This window comes from Excalfactoria chinensis, chromosome 5, assembly GCF_039878825.1.
Source record: "Excalfactoria chinensis isolate bCotChi1 chromosome 5, bCotChi1.hap2, whole genome shotgun sequence".
In the NCBI taxonomy this organism is placed as follows: domain Eukaryota; kingdom Metazoa; phylum Chordata; class Aves; order Galliformes; family Phasianidae; genus Excalfactoria; species Excalfactoria chinensis.
Window position 1 is genome coordinate 54,886,079 of NC_092829.1, and position 18,073 is coordinate 54,904,151.

An 18,073-nucleotide genomic window follows, 5' to 3' on the forward strand; every position below is an offset into this window, starting at 1 on the left:
TTGGACACGAACTGGGGACACGGCTATGGTTGGAGGACGCGGGCGGTGGGACACAAGCTGGGGATGTGGCTATGGGTAAAGGACGTGGGCTGGGGGACGTGGCCGTGGATGGGAGGCACAGGTGGTGGGGCGCAGGTTGGAGATGTGTCTAAGAGGATGGGACACGGGCTGGGGTTGTGTCCGTGGTTCGGGGACATGAAGCGGGGGACTTGGCCATGGGTAGAGCGCGTGAGCTGCGGGACGCAGGTGGGGGGGACGTGGCTGTGTACAGGGGTCTCGAACTTGGGAGAACGGCCACAGTTATGGGACCTGAGCTGGGGGACATGTCCTGTCCGTGGGAAGGGGACCCGGGTGGGGGGGACACAGGCTGGGGGACGCGACTGGAGGGAAAGACCCAGCGGACATAGCTGAGGACTGCGACGTGGCTGGATTTGGGGGCACGGCTGGGGCGGCAGCGCGGGGCTGGGGCACGACGGCGCACGAGTGCACGCAGGCAGAAAAAGGCCGCCTATCCCTTTAAGAGCCGCCCGCAGTGGGGCGCGGCCTACTTTAAGCCTTCGGGTGGGCGGAGCTCCTTCTTTGCGCATGCGCACCCCGAGGACGGGCGGAGAAGGTGACGTCATGCGCGTGCGCCCGCGGCGGCGCATGCGCGGCGGGGCCGTAGCGGGCCGCGCGGAGCCTGCGGGCGGGGGGCGCCGCCGCCGCCGCCGCCGCCATGTTCCGGTACCCGGTGAGCGGGGGGAGGGGCGGGGCGGGGGCTGAGGGGGGCGGGGTCGGGCCGCAGGGATCGGAGCTGGGGCTCGAGATCGGGCCTCGGAGTTGGGTTTGGGGCCGCGGGCTCAGGGTCAGGGCCGGGGCCTGAAGCCGGGGGTCGGGTCCGAGGGTTGAGAGTGGGAGCTCGGGGCCGAGGGGCGGCTCTGGGCTCTGCGCTGGGGCCCGTAGCTTGGAGCCAGGGCTCGGGACTGGGGCTGCTGGGCAGGGCTGGGCCTTGGCCTCGGTGGCGGTGCCGGTACGGTAGCGGGGGTGATACGGAAGCGCTGTCTGCCGCTGCAGTCCCTGGAGGAGTGCCCGCTGGATGAGGAGGAGGACGGCTTCCAGGTGCTGGGCGAGGAGGATGAGGACATTGATCAGTTCAACGATGACACCTTTGGAGCTGGGGCTGTCGGTGAGTTCTTGGTCTCTGTCTCTTGCCCTCGCTGTCCACCCGGTGCTCTCTGCTGCCATGCTGAGCCCGCCGTTCCCATGCAGATGATGACTGGCAGGAGGCCCACGAGCGGCTGGCTGAGTTGGAGGAGAAACCCCTGGGCTCTGGGCAGCAGGCCGTGCCGAGCAGCGAGGATGCAGAGCTGCTGGGTGAACCTGAGGACGCACTGGCAGAGCGGCTGACGCGGCTGGTGATCGAGAGCGAGCTGGAGGACCCTGCCATCATGCGAGCCGTGCACACCCGTGGGTCTGGTGCACAGACCATGGCACTCAACACCAGCATCTGGGATGGCCCCTCTGTTCTGCAGCGCATCCGCACACCGCTGCTCACACAGGTATGAGCGCAACGCTGTGAACACTCAACGAAGGGCTGCAGGAATGGGGAATGGTTGAGTGTTAGGAAAAGGTTCTTCACCAGAGGGCTGTAGGTATGGAAAAGGCTTCCCAGAGAAGCAGGCTCTGCCCCACGCTACCAGAGCTCAAGGAGTGTTGGGGCAGCGCCCTCAGACGTAGGTTTGGGTTTTGGGCGTTCCTATGTGGGGCCAGGGGCTGGACTCAGTGGTCCTGTGGGTCCCTCCCAACTTGGGATATTCTGTGGCTGTTGGGTGAGCTGCTCTTGGACATCACTTCTAGTCCCTGCACACGCTCCCTCTGGGCTGGGAGATGCCACGCAATCCCTGATGGTGTCAGCATTCAAGATTTGGGATCGTCAGTGCCTCGAGCCATAATTGTTTTCATTGTTGGCTGACAGAGAGTCAGGCTTAATTAAGAGTTGGGCGCAAGGATCCTTAGGGCTCCCTGAGAATCCTGGCTGGGGCGTGGGGATCTCCAGCACTGGGAAAGTGCGATGGGGCGGCTCCTCTGCGCTATACCACGTCATCATCAACACACCTTGCCACCACATCCAGCCCTGAGTCTTTTTTCCAGGGCCTTCCTCCCCACTTCTACTTGCAGGAGATGCCATCGTTGTCCGTGCTGGACTACGCTCTGCCCCACAGACCCCCACAGGCTCGGGAGGAGGAGCGGGACCCCTCGGAGCGGGCACTGCCACGCCGCTCATCCTCCCCCATCATCGGGAGCCCCCCTGTGCGAGCAGTCCCCATCGGCACCCCACCCAAGCAGGCCGCCGTGCCCAATTTTAACCAGCAGGTATGGCCCCCAGCTCCCGACAGCAGATGCAGGCCCCTTGGCGAGGATCCAGCGGTCAGACCCCCACTGCTTTCCTTCTCTCAGATCCTGTGTCCAAAGCCTGTCCACATCCGGGCTACCATGCAGCAGCGCTACTCTGCTCCCTACGGCGAGAGGATGTCACCCAACCAGCTCTGCAACGTACCGGTACCCCCCGCTCCCACCCCCAGACCCCTCTGATGTCCTGACTGTATCATCCCACCTGGGAGGACCGTGACCAAGGGGTCTGCTCCATTATTTTCCTGCAGAACTCTTCCTTGCTGGGTCACCCATTCCCCACCAATGTCTCTCCCGTTCTCACCCACCTGCAGCGGGCGCAGCTGCTGGGAGGTGCACAGGTAAACCCCTGGACTCTGTGCCCCCCGAGCCCCATAAGGGCGAGGGTCCAGCATTCTGATGGACCCTGCCTGATCCGCACTCCCTCTGCCCCACAGGCTGGCCGAATTTCTCCTAGCCAGTTTGCTCGAGTCTCGGGCCTTGTTGGGAGCCCGCTACCCTCCGTCAATCCCAAGCTGCTGCAGGGCAGAGTGGGGCAGATGATGGCTCCCACCGGTGGCTTTCGTGCCTTCTTCGGGGCTGGCCCCGCTCCACCCTCACAACCGCAGCCTCCACCGGGTCCCATGCCTCACCTGCAGGGCCTGAGGTAGGCGCTGACCCCCTTGCAATCGTTTACCTGCCCCATGGCCCTCTAACCCCCTGTGCTCCCCACAGGCCGCAGCCCTTCCGACTGGACACCACCCACCTGCACCCCCAGCACCGCCGGCTCCTGCACCAGCGGCAGCAGCAGAACCGAAAGTGAGCACTGGGCGGGAGGGAGCGTGAGGAGGTGGAGGGTGCTCCAGCGCCGGGTGTTCTGGGGGGCCTGTGCAGCCGGGGCTAGCCTGTGCACCACTCTCTGTCCATTCCTGTAGCTCCTGTGTGCTCATGGGTGCCCTTCTTGCCTCCTGCCAGCCAGCACCGTGGCCTCAACGGCTCGGTGGGGGACCGAGGAGGCCACCGGGGCAGCCACCAGGAGCAGGTGCGCAAGGACCCCTACGCCAACCTCATGCTGCAGCGGGAGAAGGACTGGGTGTCCAAGATCCAGATGATGCAGCTGCAGAGCACAGATCCCTACTTGGACGACTACTACTATCAGGTATTGGGAGGGAGAGTAGGGGTGGGGCCAGCGGGAGGGAAGAGCTGTCACCCCCTGCCTTGAGAATGGGAGGGCTGAGGAGCATCGGAGAAGATGTCACTGTCTCTGTGTGTATTGGGATGGAGTCTCTTGAAGCACTGCTGTGTGAAGGAGAAGCAGGGGGGGGAGAGAGCTTTGCTTCTAGGGTACTCACCTGACTTTTCCTGTCCCTGTCCCAGAACTACTTCCAGAAACTGGAGAAGCTGTCAGCAGCTGAGGAAGATGGTCCCAAGAAGGAGCGTACGAAGCTCATCACCCCTCAGGTGGCAAAGCTGGAGCACACCTACAAGCCAGGTTAGTGCTTCCTTCCCCAGGTCTGTGGGCAGGGAGAACAGTCTTGCCCCGGGAGCTGGCTCCCTGCATCCCCTGCCCTGTCCTGCAGTGCAGTTCGAGGGCTCTCTTGGGAAGCTGACGGTCTCCAGCGTGAACAACCCTCGGAAGATGATCGATGCAGTGGTGACCTCCCGTGGAGAGGATGATGTGAGTGCTGCCCCTTCCTCCCAGCCCCTTGCCTTGCACCTGTACCCTGACCTCCCCTCTCCCCTGGGCAGGAGACAAAGGAGAAGCAGGTCCGGGACAAGCGGCGCCAGACGCTTGTCACCATAGAGAAGGTGAGTGCTGTGTCCCCACTCCGAAACAGGGCATGGCCCGTGGGTCCCTGACCGTGGGTCTCTGCCCTGTGCGATGGCCGCCTGTCCCGCAGACATACAGCCTCCTCCTTGACGTGGAGGACTATGAGAGACGCTACCTCCTGAGCTTGGAGGGCGAGCGGCCCGCCCTGGTGGGTGAGAGGCAGCAGAAGATCTGCAACATGTACGACAATCTGCGTGGGAAAACACCGGGGCAGGAGAGGTGAGCAGGGAGGGGCTGAGGGCTGAAAGGACCTCACTTTTGCGCCCCGATGTCGCCGCGGGCTGAGTCATTTCCTTCGCAGGCCGAGCGATGACCACTTCATGCAGATCATGTGCATCCGGAAAGGAAAGCGCTTGGTGGCCCGCATCCTCCCCTTCCTGTCCCCCGAGCAAGCGGCCGAGGTGCTGTTGGCAACTGCCCGCAACCTGCCCTTCCTCATCAAGAAGGATGCTCAGGATGAGGTGACTCCTGCAGCTCGGAGCGTTCCTGCCGCAGCCCGCACCGCAGGACCCCCTGCATCTCCCTGTGGGAGAACGGGGCCGGTTATGGGCAACCCCGCATCTCAGCTCCCCGCGTTCCCCACAGGTGCTGCCCTGCCTGCTGCGGCCCTTCTCGCACGTCCTGTACCACCTCCCCCTGGGGACGCTCACCAGCCTGGTGCAGCAGCTCACCAACCTACCTCAGAGCGCCGCCGCGCCCGCCGCCACCAACCTGCACCTGGCCACCGTGCTCCAAAACAAGGTGGGCACCCGTGGGGGGCTGGCACCGCTCCGCTGCGGGCTCCGCTGCGGCCCCGCGGGTCCCCAACACGTCGTCCCTGTCCCTTCAGTTCGGCCTGTCCCTGCTGTACCTGGTAATGAGCCGCGGGGAGGAGCTGCAGAGCACGGACGGCGGCACGGAGCTGATGCGGGACAACCAGTGGTGAGATGGGTCGGCGCGGCCGTCGTCCAGGGGGCGGACCCGGCGCCGTCCCCGTGCGCTCTGACGCGTCCCTCTGCCCGCAGGACGGAGCTGATGCTGCTGGCCGCCCGGGAGCTGCTGCGCGTTCCGCCCACCGCCCTGCCCAAGCCGGTGCCGCCCCCCAACAACCTGCTCTCCCTTTTCTCCCGCTACGTCGACCAACAGAAGCTCAACCTGCTGCAGACCAAACTGCAGTGAGCGCTGCGCTCGGCGGCCCTTCCTCCCCCCGGGTACGGCCGCGCCCCGAGGCGGGCACACCCGCTCAGCGGCCGGTGCCCGGTGGCGTTCCGCGGTGCCGTGCCCGGTTCCGGTGCCGTGCCCGGTGCCGTGCGGTGGCTCCGTGCCCGCCGTGTCCCGCTGTGTCAGTGGCGGCGCAGCGCGGCCGCAGTTCCCACACGCTGTTTGCACACCCCCCGCCGCCCCCCCGGCCCCGCAGTCGCCACCCACGGCCCCGTGAGCCCCTTTATTATTATATATCTATTTTATTGTCATGGTTTGTTTATTTTCCGCTGTTTTCTTTCGGTTCCTTCCCGGCTCTGGATCAGGAGAATAAAGTTTCTAACTTTACATTTTTATAGGATGTAAATAAAGACGGATTCTGTACGGCCCCGCCTGGCCTCTGCTTGCTCCGCCCCCTGTGACGTAACGCCCGCAGGCCCCGCCCCCCCTGCGCTGACGTCATCCCGACGTGGCCGCGCCGCGCCCGGCGTAAAGGCCGAAGGTCACCGCTCCGCGGCGTCGGCCCCGCGTGGCTCCTCTTCCCGCTCCCCATTGGCTCGTCGCGGCGACGGGCGCGTCGCTCGGCCAACGGGAGCTCGGGACGAAGCTCGCCGCCTCGACCAACCGGAGGGCCGGCGCCGCGCCGCGCCGGTCTCTCCGCCAACCGGCTACGCGGGGCGGGACGAGCGGCTTTCCGTTCGGCCAATGGGCGGCGGGGCGTGGCGGCTGACGACGGCGGCCATGGCGGAGGTGCGCGGGGCGGGCGCGGGCCCCGGCTCGGCTCTGCCCGGGCCCATGGCGCTGCCCGCGGCGCCCGGCGCGGCCCCGACGCTGCCCTCCCCGGCGGCGGGAGGCGGAGGCGGCGGCCAAGGGACGGCTTCGGGCCCGGCGGGGGCGACGGCGGCGGCGGGGAGCGGCGGAGCGGCGCGGGAGGGTTGGCTGTTCAAGTGGACCAACTACATCAAGGGCTACCAGCGGCGCTGGTTCGTGCTCAGCAACGGTCTGCTCAGCTACTACCGGTACGGCGCCCCGCTCGTTCCGTTGCTGCGGGGGCCGCCTTCCCCGCCGCGGGTCCCGCCCGCTGCCCCCCCACCCCGTCGCCTCGGGTCGCTCTCTGTGCCCCCCTTCTCTTCCCCGTGTTTGCCGCCGCCCCCTCGGTGCTCCCGGTACCGCCCCGGTACTCCCCCGCGCTTCCTCGGTGCCCGCTCAGAGCCCTCCCGTTGCTTGACAGGTTCCCTGCTGGTCCTCCCTGGTGCTGCCCGGTGCCTCCTGGTGACTCCTATTGCCCTTGAGTGCTGCCCTGTCGCACCCTGGCGCCTTCCCAGTGTCTTCTTGCCCCCCCCACTACCTCTGGCCCCCTCCTGGTCCCAGCTGCTGCCCTCCCAGTCTCTTCTGCTGTTCCCCCCCCCATCTCCCCAGGCGCCCCTTGGTGTCACCCACTATTCCCTTGGTTTCTACCCCATGCCCCCTTGGTGCCCTCAGTGCCACTCCATCATCCCCACTGCTTTCTGGGTTGCTCTCGGTCCCCACCCCGCGTGCCTCCAGCTGCCCACCAGTGCTCCTCGATGGCCCCCGGTGCCCAGCTGGTCCTGCTGTGATCCCCCCCACCTTGCCCAGGTGCTCCCCAGTACCCCCTGGTGTTCTCTGGGTGCCTTTGCAGTACCTGCTTACTGATCCCTTTGTCCCTCCTACTGCTACCTCGTGCCGCTTGGTCCCTCCTGGCACCACTTTGGTGCACTCTCACCCCCCCATCCCCCCTCCAGTTGCCAGGCTGCTCCCTGGCACTGCTCCACTTTACCTTCAGTACTCGCCTGGCGCCTGCCCTGTGCCCGCCCTGTGCGCTCTTTGGTTTTCTCTGTGCCACCCGGTGCCTCCCAGTGATCCATGGTGCCCCCCCACACTGTTCCCTAGTGCCTACCTGATCCCCTTTCGTTGCTCAGCTGTCCGCAGGTGCTACCTCAGTGCCCACCTTATACACTTCCTAGTGCTTCTCAGTGCCACCCTGTTGCCCTCTGGTGCCCTCCCAGCGCTTCTCTGTCTCCCCCCATTGCTTCCTAACACTCACCAGATCTTCCTTGTTGCTCTCTTGCTTCCCTTTGGTTCCTGCTCATTGCTTGTTGCTGCCCCACATTGTCCCCTGGTGGCCCCCTGGTGCTCACCTGCTCTTTCCCGGTGCTCACTGGTGCCTTCTCAGTGTCCCCTGGTAACCACCCAGTCCCTCTCTGGCACCCCCCAGTACCCCGTTGGTGCCCGTGCAGTGCAGGGGGTGGCAGCTGGCTGTTCCTGCAGCTCCAAGGCGGAGATGCGCCACACGTGCCGCGGCACCATCAACCTGGCCACAGCCAACATCACGGTGGAGGACTCGTGCAACTTCATCATCTCCAATGGCGGGGCGCAGACCTACCACCTGAAGGCCAGCTCCGAGGTGGAGCGGCAGCGCTGGGTCACGGCACTGGAGCTGGCCAAGGCCAAGGCTGTCAAGATGCTGGAGGAGTCAGGTAGTGCCCAAACGTCGCCACGGGCACAGCCCGCTACCACCCTCCTTAACGCCCCGTCTTGCCACCAGATGACTCTGGCGATGAATCGGTGTCCCAGAGCGACAAGACGGAGCTGCAGAGCACGCTGCGCACACTGTCCAGCAAGGTGGAGGACCTGAGTACCTGCAACGACCTGATTGCCAAGCACGGCACCGCCCTGCAGCGTTCCCTCAGCGAGCTGGAGAGCCTGCGCCTGCCGGCTGACAGCACCGAGAAAATCAAGCAGGTCAACGAGCGTGCCACGCTCTTCCGCATCACCTCGAACGCCATGATCAATGTGAGCAACACCAGGGGACGGCCCCGCTCTGCTTCCTGCCACCATGGAGCTCATCCCGTCTCATCTCCCCACAGGCCTGCCGGGATTTCCTGCTGCTGGCCCAGACCCACAGCAAGAAGTGGCAGAAGTCGCTGCAGCATGAGCGGGATCAGCGCATCCGCCTGGAGGAGACACTGGAGCAGCTGGCCAAGCAGCACAACCACCTGGAGAGGGCTTTCCGTGGTGCCACCGTTCTGCCCGCTGGTGCTGCTGGCAGTGGTGGCTCCGCCAAAGGTACCCGAGCACAGCCCAGGGCCGGCTGGGGGGCTGGGAGGGGGCTGTGGGGCAGGAGGAGCAGGGAAGCCAAGAGTGCTGCTGGCCACGCTGGTACTGCTGTCCCCTGTATTCTGTTCCATGCCGTGCCCAAACTCTGCCCGTCCACCACCCCACAGGGAGGCAGCAGGTACCCTCGGGAGTTCAGGCACACAGCCCCCTGTGTCCTTGTCACCCCCAGATCCCTGCTGCTCTGCAAAAGGAGACCTGAGCGACGAGGACGATGACAACGAGTTCTTTGATGCCCCGGAGATCATCACTGTGCCGGAGAGCATGGGCCACAAGTGAGTACAGAGGCTGCCCCCAGGGTGGACAGAGGCAGAGCCGGGCCTAATGTCACACCCCACCATCCCCCCCAGGCGCACTGGCAGCAACATCAGCGGCACCAGCAGCGACATCAGCCTGGATGAGCAGGTAACAAGTGGCTCTCTAGAGCTGAGCTGGCTCCGAGGACGTGGTGGTGAGCGTGGGAGAGTTGCAGTGATGCTTGTCTCGCTCTCTCAGTATAAGCACCAGGTGGAAGACACCAAGAAGGAGAAGAGAACCCGCATTCCCTACAAGCCCAACTACAGCCTCAACCTCTGGAGCATCATGAAGAACTGCATTGGGAAGGAGCTGTCCAAGATCCCTATGCCGGTGAGCAGGGGCGCAGCTGGTGCCTGGCCGGTGGCGGCTGCGTGCCCTGGGCCCTCCCTTGACCTTTCACTCCCCTCCAGGTGAACTTCAACGAGCCTCTGTCCATGCTTCAGCGCCTGACGGAGGACCTGGAGTACCACGAGCTGCTCGACCGCGCGGCCAAATGCGAGAGCTCGCTGGAGCAGCTCTGCTACGTGGCTGCCTTCACCGTCTCCTCCTATTCCACCACCGTCTTCCGCACCAGCAAACCCTTTAACCCGCTCCTGGGGGAGACCTTTGAGCTGGACCGCCTGGAGGAGAACGGTTACCGCTCTCTCTGTGAGCAGGTACCGCCGTCCCGCACTGCCGGCCCCGGGGCCAAGTGCTGCAGTTGGGCTGAGCGTCCTCTCTGTCCCTGCAGGTCAGCCACCACCCGCCGGCTGCTGCACACCACGCTGACTCCAAGCACGGCTGGACGCTGCGCCAGGAGATTAAAATCACCAGCAAGTTCCGGGGGAAGTACCTCTCCATCATGCCTCTGGGTGAGCTGCGCGGCCGAGGGGCGGCTGGGGGCTGCGCCGTGTCCAGAAGGCGACGATCCGATGCCCCTCTCCTCCTCCAGGCACCATCCACTGCGTCTTCCATGCGTCCGGCAACCACTACACGTGGAAAAAGGTCACCACCACTGTGCACAACATCATCGTGGGGAAACTGTGGATCGACCAGGTGGGGTGCTGGGCTGTCCCCTCGTGCCTCAGTTTCCCCCACGGCAAGGGGGAAGAGGCAGAGGGTGAAGCTGAGCGCTCTCTGTGGTCTGTGTTGTAGTCGGGTGAAATTGAAATCGTCAACCACAAGACAGGTGACAAATGCAACCTCAAGTTTGTGCCCTACAGCTACTTTTCACGGGACGTGGCTAGGAAGGTAGGCAGTGCTGTGCCCTGTGGGCTGTGCCGGCGGGGGTGGAGCGCATGGGTCACCGGAGTGTGGGGGGGTCTCTGCCCCGTCAGGTCACTGGGGAGGTGATGGACCCCGCGGGGAAGGTGCACTTCCTCCTGCTGGGCACCTGGGACGAGAAGATGGATTGCTACAAGGTGGCAGCGGGCAGCGGGGACAACGGGGCCGAGAGCCGGCAGCGGCCGCACGAAGCGGAGGAGAATCGCGTACCGCTGTGGAAGAGGAACCAGTTGCCGTGAGTTGGGGGGCACGGGACTGGGGGGGGAGCTGGGATAGGGTCCGAGAGCCCCCCCAGGAGGGACTGAGCTGTGTGTGGGTGTAGGAAGTACGCAGAGAACATGTACTACTTCTCGGAGCTGGCGCTGACGCTCAACGCACCTGAAAGCGGCACGGCGCCCACCGACAGCCGTCGGCGCCCTGACCAGCGCCTGATGGAGAACGGCCGCTGGGACGAGGCCAACACCGAGAAGCAGCGCCTGGAGGAGAAGCAGCGCCTGGCCCGCAAGCGCCGCGAGGCTGAGGCCGCCCGAGCCACTGAGGACGGTAAGGGAGGGACCGGGGGACCCCGAGCCCCCTGACTCCGCGGCACTGAGCCCTGGCTGTGCCTGCAGGCACCCCGTACGACCCCTACAAGCCGCTGTGGTTCGAGCGCAAGAAGGACCCGGTCACCCAGGAGCTGGCGCACGTCTACCGGGGGGGTTACTGGGAGAGCAAGGAGAAGCAGGACTGGAGCGGGTGCCCGGACATTTTCTGAGCGCGCCGTGCTGGCGGCACCCACCCGCCCACCGGGGTTGCCTTAGCCCATAGCCACACTGACCTTGATGCCGGGGGGGGAGCGGGAGCCAAGCTGGCTCCCCCTGGCCCTGGGAGCTCCCCCCCCCCTCTGCCCTCATATGTGCACTCAGCCCCGGTGCCCTGGAGCAGGAGCAGCTCCTGAGGAGTGCGTCGGGGCAAGCCCGAGGCTGGCCTTGGTCTCTCTTCTCTCCCCCCACCCCGTTATTTCAGCCCCCTGCCGGGTGTTAGGGTTTTCTTGGGGGCAGGGAGCTCACTCGCCCCACAGTGGTTATGATGTAGAGAGCTATGGGGAGGGCGAGAGGGGAGGAGAACCCTCTCCGTGCTTGCCCCAGTTCCCCCAGCTTGGTGCCTTCCTCCTGGGGCATTTGGGGCAGTGTGGGCACCACAGTGGGGCAGGGACCCCTTCTCCATTCCTCCACACTGTAAACACTACAACAGCCTGAGGACAGTGAGGGGGGAGAAGGGGAGAGGGAGACTGTGGGGCTGAGCTGACCCCGTGTTGGGGGGGGCTCTGTGGGCAGTGAGTGGGGGCATACGATGCCTTTTTTTTTTCCCTTGGTTTTGGGGTTTTTTTCCCCCTCCCCCTCATCTCTAGGAAAACAACTAAATTAAAACCCATGCCTGCCCCAACCACACCGTGTGTGCGTGCTGCTTTGGGAGGGATCCCCTGTGGGAGCACAGGCACTGCGCTGTGGGGGCCCTTTGGGCTCTGCCAACACTGGGAAGGGATCCCTCCAGCCCCAAAAGAATGGCAGCCTCTGAGCAGGGATTTGAACTCGGGGCCGTCAGAGGAAGAGGTCAGTCCTCTCTTGACTGAGCTACCCGCTAGTTTCTAGATGGAAGTGCCGCTATGTGGAAGGTCCCCTCTTTATTTTCCCCTCCTCTTCACTGTCCACAGCCACCTTCTCCTCTTACTTCCCCCCTGCCTCCACACATCCCTTGGAAGCTGGGGCTGTGGTTCACAGCACCACCAATGGGAGGACACCACACACACAGCCGTGCTGGCTCTACTGGGGCTCAAACGTGGATTCTGCACATAAAGCAGACGCAATCGCTGCTGCACTATGAAGCCCATACTCATATCTTCCCCCCCAGGAGCTCTGTGTCCTCCCCCAGGGCCGTACCAAGGGCACTGGGGGTCTCCTTGTCCCCTTTCAGGGTAGCAGTCCCCTGGGCCCCACGTCCCACCCAAGGACCACCACCATCCTGCCGGTCCGAGCAAGCAGCTTTATTGGGGAGCCCCCACCCCACTGTGTCTCCCACCATTCACTGTGAGCCCTGCTGATGGCTGGAGCAGGTCTGGGGAGAGGAGGCAGCCCTGGGGTCCCTCTTGCCCCACAGCTTCGTTACCGGGAGGACAGCATCATGACGAACTCTGCGGGGCGATGCGGCAGGTGTCGGGCACATTGCCCCACATCGTGCCCAATGGGAATGAGGGGAAATAGGGCAGGACCTCACCATCAAAGTCCACGCGGCCGTCCCCATTGAGGTCCACGTCCTGCAGGATCTCATCAACCTCCTGTGCCTTCAGCTGCTCGCCCAGCAGCGCCGCGATGGCCTGCCGCATCTCTGCACTGCTGATCTCCCCGTCCCCATTCACATCGAACTGCAGCACACAACAGGCTGTGCCCCTTCCCCACCTCCCCTCAGCCCTCACCCCCTGCTTTCCCTGGACTCATCTTCCCACACACCAGCAGTGCCTCCTCTCATGGCCTCTGTTCCCTCACAGTCTTCTCATGTCTGTGGTTGTCCCCACGGTCACCATTCCCAGTGGCCATTGTCCCCTCCCAGTCTTCCTATGGTTGCAGTCCCTTCTACACCTGCGCTCACCTCCATGGCCGTGGTGTCCCTGTCTCTGTGCCCACAGCATCCCCGTGGCCACAATGCCTCCATGCCTATGGAGTCCCTGTGGCCCCGGTGTCCCCGTGGTGCCCCCATGGCTGTGATGGCCCCGCAGCCATACCTCACGGAAGGCAATCTTCAGCTCCCTCACGCCCACCATGTGAGCCGTCTCCTCCCGCAGCTTCGGCCCCATCATCTGCACAAAGTCCTCGAAGTCCACACGGCCACCCACTGTACCAGGGGAAGGAACAGCCTCAGTGCCCCAGCCCCGGCCCCACGTCCCCGTGCCACTACCCCAGCCCTGCAGGGGCCACCCCTGCACTCACTCCTCATCTTGATGTGCTGGGAGATCTCGATGAGCTCCATTTCGGTGGGCATGTATCCCAGCGTGCGCATGCATGCACCCAAGTCCTTGTAGCTGATGAAGCCATCCTGGTCGGTGTCAAACTCCTTGAAGGCATCCAGCAGCTCTGATCCGTGCATAGGTGGGCACAGGGACCCATTAGGAATGAGTCCCCATATGGCACCACCTCTTGTGGCACCTTGTCCCATGACAGGTTCCTCCATGCTGCACCCCAGCATAACCCGTGGTACTACAACCCACGGCACTGCCCCGCAGCACCATGCCCAATGGCAAGTCCCCCCATGGCATAGCGTCCCTATGGTGCAACGTTCCATGGCACAAGCCCCCACGGCACCACGTCACACAGCAGATCCCTCCACGGCACACGTCCCCATGCCACCGTGCCCCGTGGCACCACAACACACAGCACTGTGTCCCACAGAATCTTGTCCTGTGGCGACTCCCTTCATATCTACATGTTCTGTGGCATCGCACCACTTGGCACCACGTCCCATGGAAGGTCCCTCTATGGCACATCCCCACGGCCCACCATCCCGTGTCGCGTGGCCCGCAGCATCCTGCTCTAGAGCAGCCCCTTCCATGGCATTTACCCCATGGCACCACACAGCTACCTCCTCCTCCCCACGCCCCGACCCCACCGCTCACCATCCAGCTCCTCCGGTGACAGCTCCCGCTCCTGGGACAGGGCACAGAGGGGTAATGGGGGTAGAATCAGACCTGGCTCAGCCCCCCACATCCCCAAGCAAACCACAGTGTCACCTTTGCTAAGTGTGAGACAAAATTAACTCCCACAGGAGGGATTAGAGGGATTGAAGACAAAGCCCTGCCTGGCCCCCCTGCCCACCTACCCCATCAGCCCCTCTCTCTGCACAACTCCAATGCCCCCAGCCCGGGCCCTCCAGCCCCTAACAGGGTTCTGCCCCACGGCTCATTGCTGGAGGTTAGGTGTTTCCTGGAGTGACAGGTAGAGATCCCCAAGCCCAGCTCCACCGCTCCCCCCTCCCAGTGAACCCCAACCCACGGTGCCCTCCTCAGTCCCACACTGGGGGGGGTGAGCCCCCAGACACCCCAGCTCTGCCCAACGTTGCCCACTTGGCACCACGTCCCCTCCATCCCTGTTGGACCCAGCCCCATCCCCAGCTTCCCACACCCCCTCCGTCCACTGCCCCTCCCCCACACCCCACCTTGCCAAACACCGTGTTGAGGAACGGTGAGTACGTCTTGGTGCTGGCAGCATGGGGGTCCCCGGCCCCTTTCTTGCTGTTCTTCCTCCCGTGGCCTCCGTGCCGGGATTCGGCGTCGGGGCTGCCTGGGGGGCCACCCACCTCAGCGGCTTTGGGGGGGCTCTCGCCCACCTCCCCCCTTTTCCCTTTGCCAGAGGCTTCGGTGTTCTTGGGGGCCCCCTTCTCCCCCCGAGAGCGTGGCATGGGGCCGGGGGTTGCTGGTGGTAGCAGGAGCAGGGCTGGGGGTCAGCCAGCCCTTAAGAAGGAGGCCAGGAAATCCTCTTACCTGCCCCCCCCCAGGGGAGGGCAAAGCCAATTAGCAGTGATTACCGTGGCAGGAAACGAGCCACCCACTGCGCCTTCACACACGGGCTGCCCACCTCCCCACACTCACACTGAGGCAACTCCAGCACCCCGAGGACCCGTGCCCCCATCCCAGACAGCTGTTGGTGACCATTCTCACGTGCCCACGTTCCCTCATTCCCAGCCCCCCCAGGCATCTCCTGGCTGCAGCAGAGACAGCGTGACAGTGGGCAGCGCGGCGCGTCCCCTCCCCCGTCCTCGTGTCCCCACGATAGCATCGGCCCAGCTCAGCAGATGCGGACAGGAAGGCAGAGCCTGGCAAGGAGATGCCATCGTGGGAACCCGTGGCGTTGTCCCCAACACGGCCACCCCAGGAGGGTCCGTCTGCCCAGAGACACCCAGCCTCGGTGCTGTGAGCCCACGGGGGCCGTCCTATAGTACCAGCACCCAAGGAGGGGGAATTCTGGTGGGGGGATGGGCAACCATCCCCACCAGAGATAACGGAGCCACTTCCACCCTGCTTGGCAGCAGCTTCCTGTTGTCGTACCCTCTCCCCCCACCCCCACCCCCCCCGGAAAATAGATCGGGGGTGTCACTGCCACGAAGGAGCCCTTCCCACCCACCCCCACATATAGGGCAGCCCAGGAGCTCCCCAGTGCAAGCCTGCACCCACACTGCTGTTACAGTAGGTCATACGCTATCTATTGGTCTGAACTATGGGGCAGGGATGGGATGGGGCACACGAGCGGGGTGCCACATGGCACAAAGGAGAGGGGATGCTGTGGGGTAGAGTGGGGAGAGAGGCAAGAGGGGGGGCAGGGGTGATGGAGGGGGACAGTGGGACAGTGGGATGGGGAGCAATGGGGAGGATTCCAAAGGAATGGGAACTATGGGGTGGGGAACCATGGAGGGCATGAAAAGGGATGGGGGAGCTACATTTGGGATTCAAATAATGGGAAGCAGTGTCGGGGATGCAATGGGATGGGGAGCCATGGGATGGAAAGCAATGTGGCAGAGATAATGGGATGGGGACTTGTATCCAAAGGAATAAATAGAGCAAAGAGGATAAAATGAGATAGGGACTGAGGGGATGGGTGCAGTGGGGGAGATCTGGAGGGATGGGGGAGAATGCAGCATGACGGGGAGCAACGGGAGATGTAATGGGATGGGGAGTTATGGGACGGGGAGTTATGGGACGGGGAGTTATGGGACGGGGAGTTATGGGACGGGGAGTTATGGGATGGGGAGTTATGGGATGGGGAGTTATGGGATGGGGAGTTATGGGATGGGGAGGCATCCAATGGGCTGGACGGGGACAAAGGGGGATGCGGTGAGGTCGGGAGCGATGGACTGGGGGGGCATCCAGAGGGACGGGGCGCAACGGGAGAGACGTGGGAGGGGACGCGACACAACGGCGCTGGGCCGGCAGGTGTCCCGGGGAGCCGCCGCCCTCTGCGCCCCGACGGCGGAGATGGAAGACGACGCCTCGCCATCTCCGTCCTCGTTCCCGTACCCGTCCTCGTCCCTACCCCCGTCCCCGTATCCGACCCCGCCCGCCCCGCGGCCGGCCCCGTCCCTGCGCTGGGACGCGCAGCTGCTGCTGCTGTTCGCGCTGCTGGGGCTGCCGGCCAACGCGGCGGTGCTTTGGCTGACGGGCCGGCGGCTGCGCTGCCGCGGTCTGGCCGCCTTCGTCTTCAACGTGGCGGCCTCCGACTTCCTCCTGCTCGCCAACGGCACGCTGCAGGTGTGGACGGCGGCCCACGGCCACCGGTGGCCGCTGGGCACGCAGCCGTGCCGCCTGCACCGCTTCCTGCTGGACCTGGCCTACTACGGCGGGCTGCTGCTGCTCGCCGCCGTCAGCCTGGACCGCTGCGCGCTGCTGCTGGCTCCGCTGTGGTACCGCTGCCGGCGCCCGGCCCGCTGGCCGGCGGGGCTGTGCGGGGCGGCCTGGCTGGCGGCGGCCGCCTGCAGCGCTCCCAACGCGGCGCTGGCGCGGGCCTCGCCGGTGGCGCCGGGCCTGGTGGTGTGCCGCAGGGAGCGCGGCCGGTGGGAGAGCGCGCTGGGCTGGCTGGAGGCGGCCGTGGAGGGGCTGCTGCTGCCCGCCGCCGTGCTGCTGCTGTGCCACGCCGTCCCCGCCGCGGTGGCGGCCGCGCGGCGGCGGCGGCTCGGGGGCGGCGGGGCGCCCGCGGGGTTCCGGCGGCTGGTGGCGGCCACGCTGGGCGCGTACCTGGCGGTCAACCTGCCCTTCCAGCTGGCACGGCTGCTCAGCCGCGCCCTCCCGCGGCACGGCGCCCGCTGGCTGTACGCGCTGGGCCTGGCCTTCTACGCCGGCAGCTGCGTCAACCCCTACCTATACCTGCTGCTGGGCACCGCCATGGGGCACCGCGCCGCCAGCGCCGCGTGCGCGAGGCCGTGCCGCCGATACGGCGGGGACGGCGGAGGGAACGGCGGAGGGGCCGACGGCCCGCAGCCCGCCGCGGTGCCGCTGTGCACGGACCGCCCGGGGCCGCCCGGGGCCGCCCCGCCATTGGACGCCCCGCGCGTCGCCGAACCGCTGTGACCGCGACCCCGAGACGGACCCCGCCCCCTGCCGTGACCCCGCCCCCAGCCGCTCTGATCCCGCCCCCAGCCGCTCTGATCCCGCCCAGTCCATTGGCCACGCCCACCCGCAGTGACCACGCCCACCAAGCCGCTCTCTGGCCCCGCCCACTTCCCTCGGCCCCGCCCCCTCCCTCTCCTCGCCTCCGAGGTCTCGTGCCGCAGTGCGCAGGCGCGGTGCTCCGCTCACTTCCTGTCCCCCCCCGCCCGTTCCCGGCTCAGCTCCGCTCCGTGCCGCCGCCCCGCATCCTGCCCGCTGGCCCCGGTACCGGCACCGGAACCGGCCCGGCCCGGCCGCCGGTGAGTGCGGGGCGGGCGGCTCCCGGGGCTCCCCCGCGCTGACCCCATTCCCGCGCCGCCCCCTTCCTCCCCCCCCCGCCCCGTCCCTTTTCCCGTCCGTGACCCCGCCGGGCCGGTCTCTGTCCGCATCCCCATTACGGAAGGACGGTACCGGCCCCGTCTCTGTCCCCGTCGGGGCGATCCCCGTCCCTGTGAGGACCGTCCGCGTTCCTGTCCCCGCCGGAGCAATCCCGGTCCCCATCCCGGGAAGGACAGTCCTCTCCCCAGCCCTGTCTCCAGTGGGGCTCTCCCCGTCTCAGGAGCCGCTCCTGTCCCCATGGCAGCCATCCCTGTCCCCATCCGCAAAGGACAGTCCCTATAGGGCCCATCCCTCTCCCTATTTCCATCCCTGTTCCCATAGAGCTGATCCTTATCCCCATCCCTGTCCTCATCCACGAAGGACAGTCCTGTCCCTGTAGGGCCATCCCTTTTTCCCATCCTTGTCCCCAATGTAGCCATTTCTGCCCCTATCTCCATCCTGGTCCCTCTCCCCATCCAGGGAAGAACAACCCTGTCCCCATAGGAAATTTCCCTGTC

The 18,073-nt window shown here is 65.5% G+C and overlaps 4 protein-coding genes across 5 annotated transcripts; 3 read left to right on the forward strand and 1 right to left on the reverse strand.

Annotated features, from left to right (window-relative positions):
- The first annotated feature begins 634 nt into the window (after positions 1-634).
- Positions 635-5,725, forward strand: PATL1 (PAT1 homolog 1, processing body mRNA decay factor). Of its 2 annotated transcripts, none has more exons than XM_072338025.1 (17): positions 635-730; positions 1,054-1,165; positions 1,249-1,538; positions 2,158-2,352; positions 2,437-2,538; positions 2,640-2,729; positions 2,826-3,034; positions 3,103-3,186; positions 3,343-3,526; positions 3,745-3,859; positions 3,948-4,045; positions 4,117-4,176; positions 4,269-4,417; positions 4,500-4,659; positions 4,784-4,939; positions 5,028-5,119; positions 5,203-5,725. In XM_072338025.1, exons 1-17 carry the CDS (start codon positions 716-718, stop codon positions 5,354-5,356), a joined length of 2,265 nt encoding a protein of 754 aa, XP_072194126.1. In that variant the 5' UTR covers positions 635-715; the 3' UTR covers positions 5,357-5,725. The 2 variants fall into 2 exon arrangements, with proteins under 2 accessions (XP_072194126.1, XP_072194127.1); XM_072338026.1 differs by having other exon boundaries at positions 2,437-2,532.
- A 381-nt stretch (positions 5,726-6,106) lies between these two features.
- On the forward strand, positions 6,107-11,500 carry OSBP (oxysterol binding protein). Its single transcript, XM_072338024.1, has 14 exons — positions 6,107-6,396; positions 7,667-7,875; positions 7,944-8,191; positions 8,266-8,464; positions 8,685-8,787; positions 8,863-8,917; positions 9,008-9,139; positions 9,220-9,465; positions 9,540-9,660; positions 9,741-9,844; positions 9,944-10,039; positions 10,126-10,307; positions 10,395-10,615; positions 10,684-11,500. The coding sequence occupies exons 1-14, from the start codon at positions 6,119-6,121 to the stop codon at positions 10,824-10,826; spliced, it is 2,337 nt and encodes a 778-aa protein (XP_072194125.1). The 5' UTR covers positions 6,107-6,118; the 3' UTR covers positions 10,827-11,500.
- A 575-nt stretch (positions 11,501-12,075) lies between these two features.
- On the reverse strand, positions 12,076-15,158 carry CABP4 (calcium binding protein 4). The gene is made up of 6 exons (XM_072338111.1): positions 14,258-15,158; positions 13,719-13,749; positions 13,036-13,179; positions 12,831-12,940; positions 12,326-12,473; positions 12,076-12,242 (listed from the first exon to the last, which is right to left on the reverse strand). The coding sequence occupies exons 1-6, from the start codon at positions 14,498-14,500 to the stop codon at positions 12,214-12,216; spliced, it is 705 nt and encodes a 234-aa protein (XP_072194212.1). The 5' UTR covers positions 14,501-15,158; the 3' UTR covers positions 12,076-12,213.
- A 531-nt stretch (positions 15,159-15,689) lies between these two features.
- Positions 15,690-17,159, forward strand: GPR152 (G protein-coupled receptor 152). Its single transcript, XM_072338853.1, has one exon. It carries the CDS (start codon positions 15,690-15,692, stop codon positions 17,157-17,159), a length of 1,470 nt encoding a protein of 489 aa, XP_072194954.1.
- Positions 17,160-18,073: the final 914 nt, after the last annotated feature.

What these genes read in the sequence shown, in the direction of transcription:
- PATL1 (XM_072338025.1), top strand. An exon ending in TGCCCAATTTTAACCAGCAG is followed by an intron (nt 2,353 to 2,436) that starts GTATGGCCCCCA and finishes TCCTTCTCTCAG; the next exon opens with ATCCTGTGTCCAAAGCCTGT. An exon ending in TGGACGACTACTACTATCAG is followed by an intron (nt 3,527 to 3,744) that starts GTATTGGGAGGG and finishes TCCCTGTCCCAG; the next exon opens with AACTACTTCCAGAAACTGGA.
- GPR152 (XM_072338853.1), top strand. Translation starts at nt 15,690, where the DNA reads ATGGGTGCAGTGGGGGAGATCTGGAGGGATGGGGGAGAATGCAGCATG.
- OSBP (XM_072338024.1), top strand. Translation starts at nt 6,119, where the DNA reads ATGGCGGAGGTGCGCGGGGCGGGCGCGGGCCCCGGCTCGGCTCTGCCC. An exon ending in TGTCCAAGATCCCTATGCCG is followed by an intron (nt 9,140 to 9,219) that starts GTGAGCAGGGGC and finishes ACTCCCCTCCAG; the next exon opens with GTGAACTTCAACGAGCCTCT. An exon ending in TGGAAGAGGAACCAGTTGCC is followed by an intron (nt 10,308 to 10,394) that starts GTGAGTTGGGGG and finishes GTGTGGGTGTAG; the next exon opens with GAAGTACGCAGAGAACATGT.
- CABP4 (XM_072338111.1), bottom strand. Translation starts at nt 14,500, where the DNA reads ATGCCACGCTCTCGGGGGGAGAAGGGGGCCCCCAAGAACACCGAAGCC. An exon ending in TCAACACGGTGTTTGGCAAG is followed by an intron (nt 13,750 to 14,257) that starts GTGGGGTGTGGG and finishes GCCCTGTCCCAG; the next exon opens with GAGCGGGAGCTGTCACCGGA. An exon ending in TGAAGATTGCCTTCCGTGAG is followed by an intron (nt 12,474 to 12,830) that starts GTATGGCTGCGG and finishes TGTGTGCTGCAG; the next exon opens with TTCGATGTGAATGGGGACGG.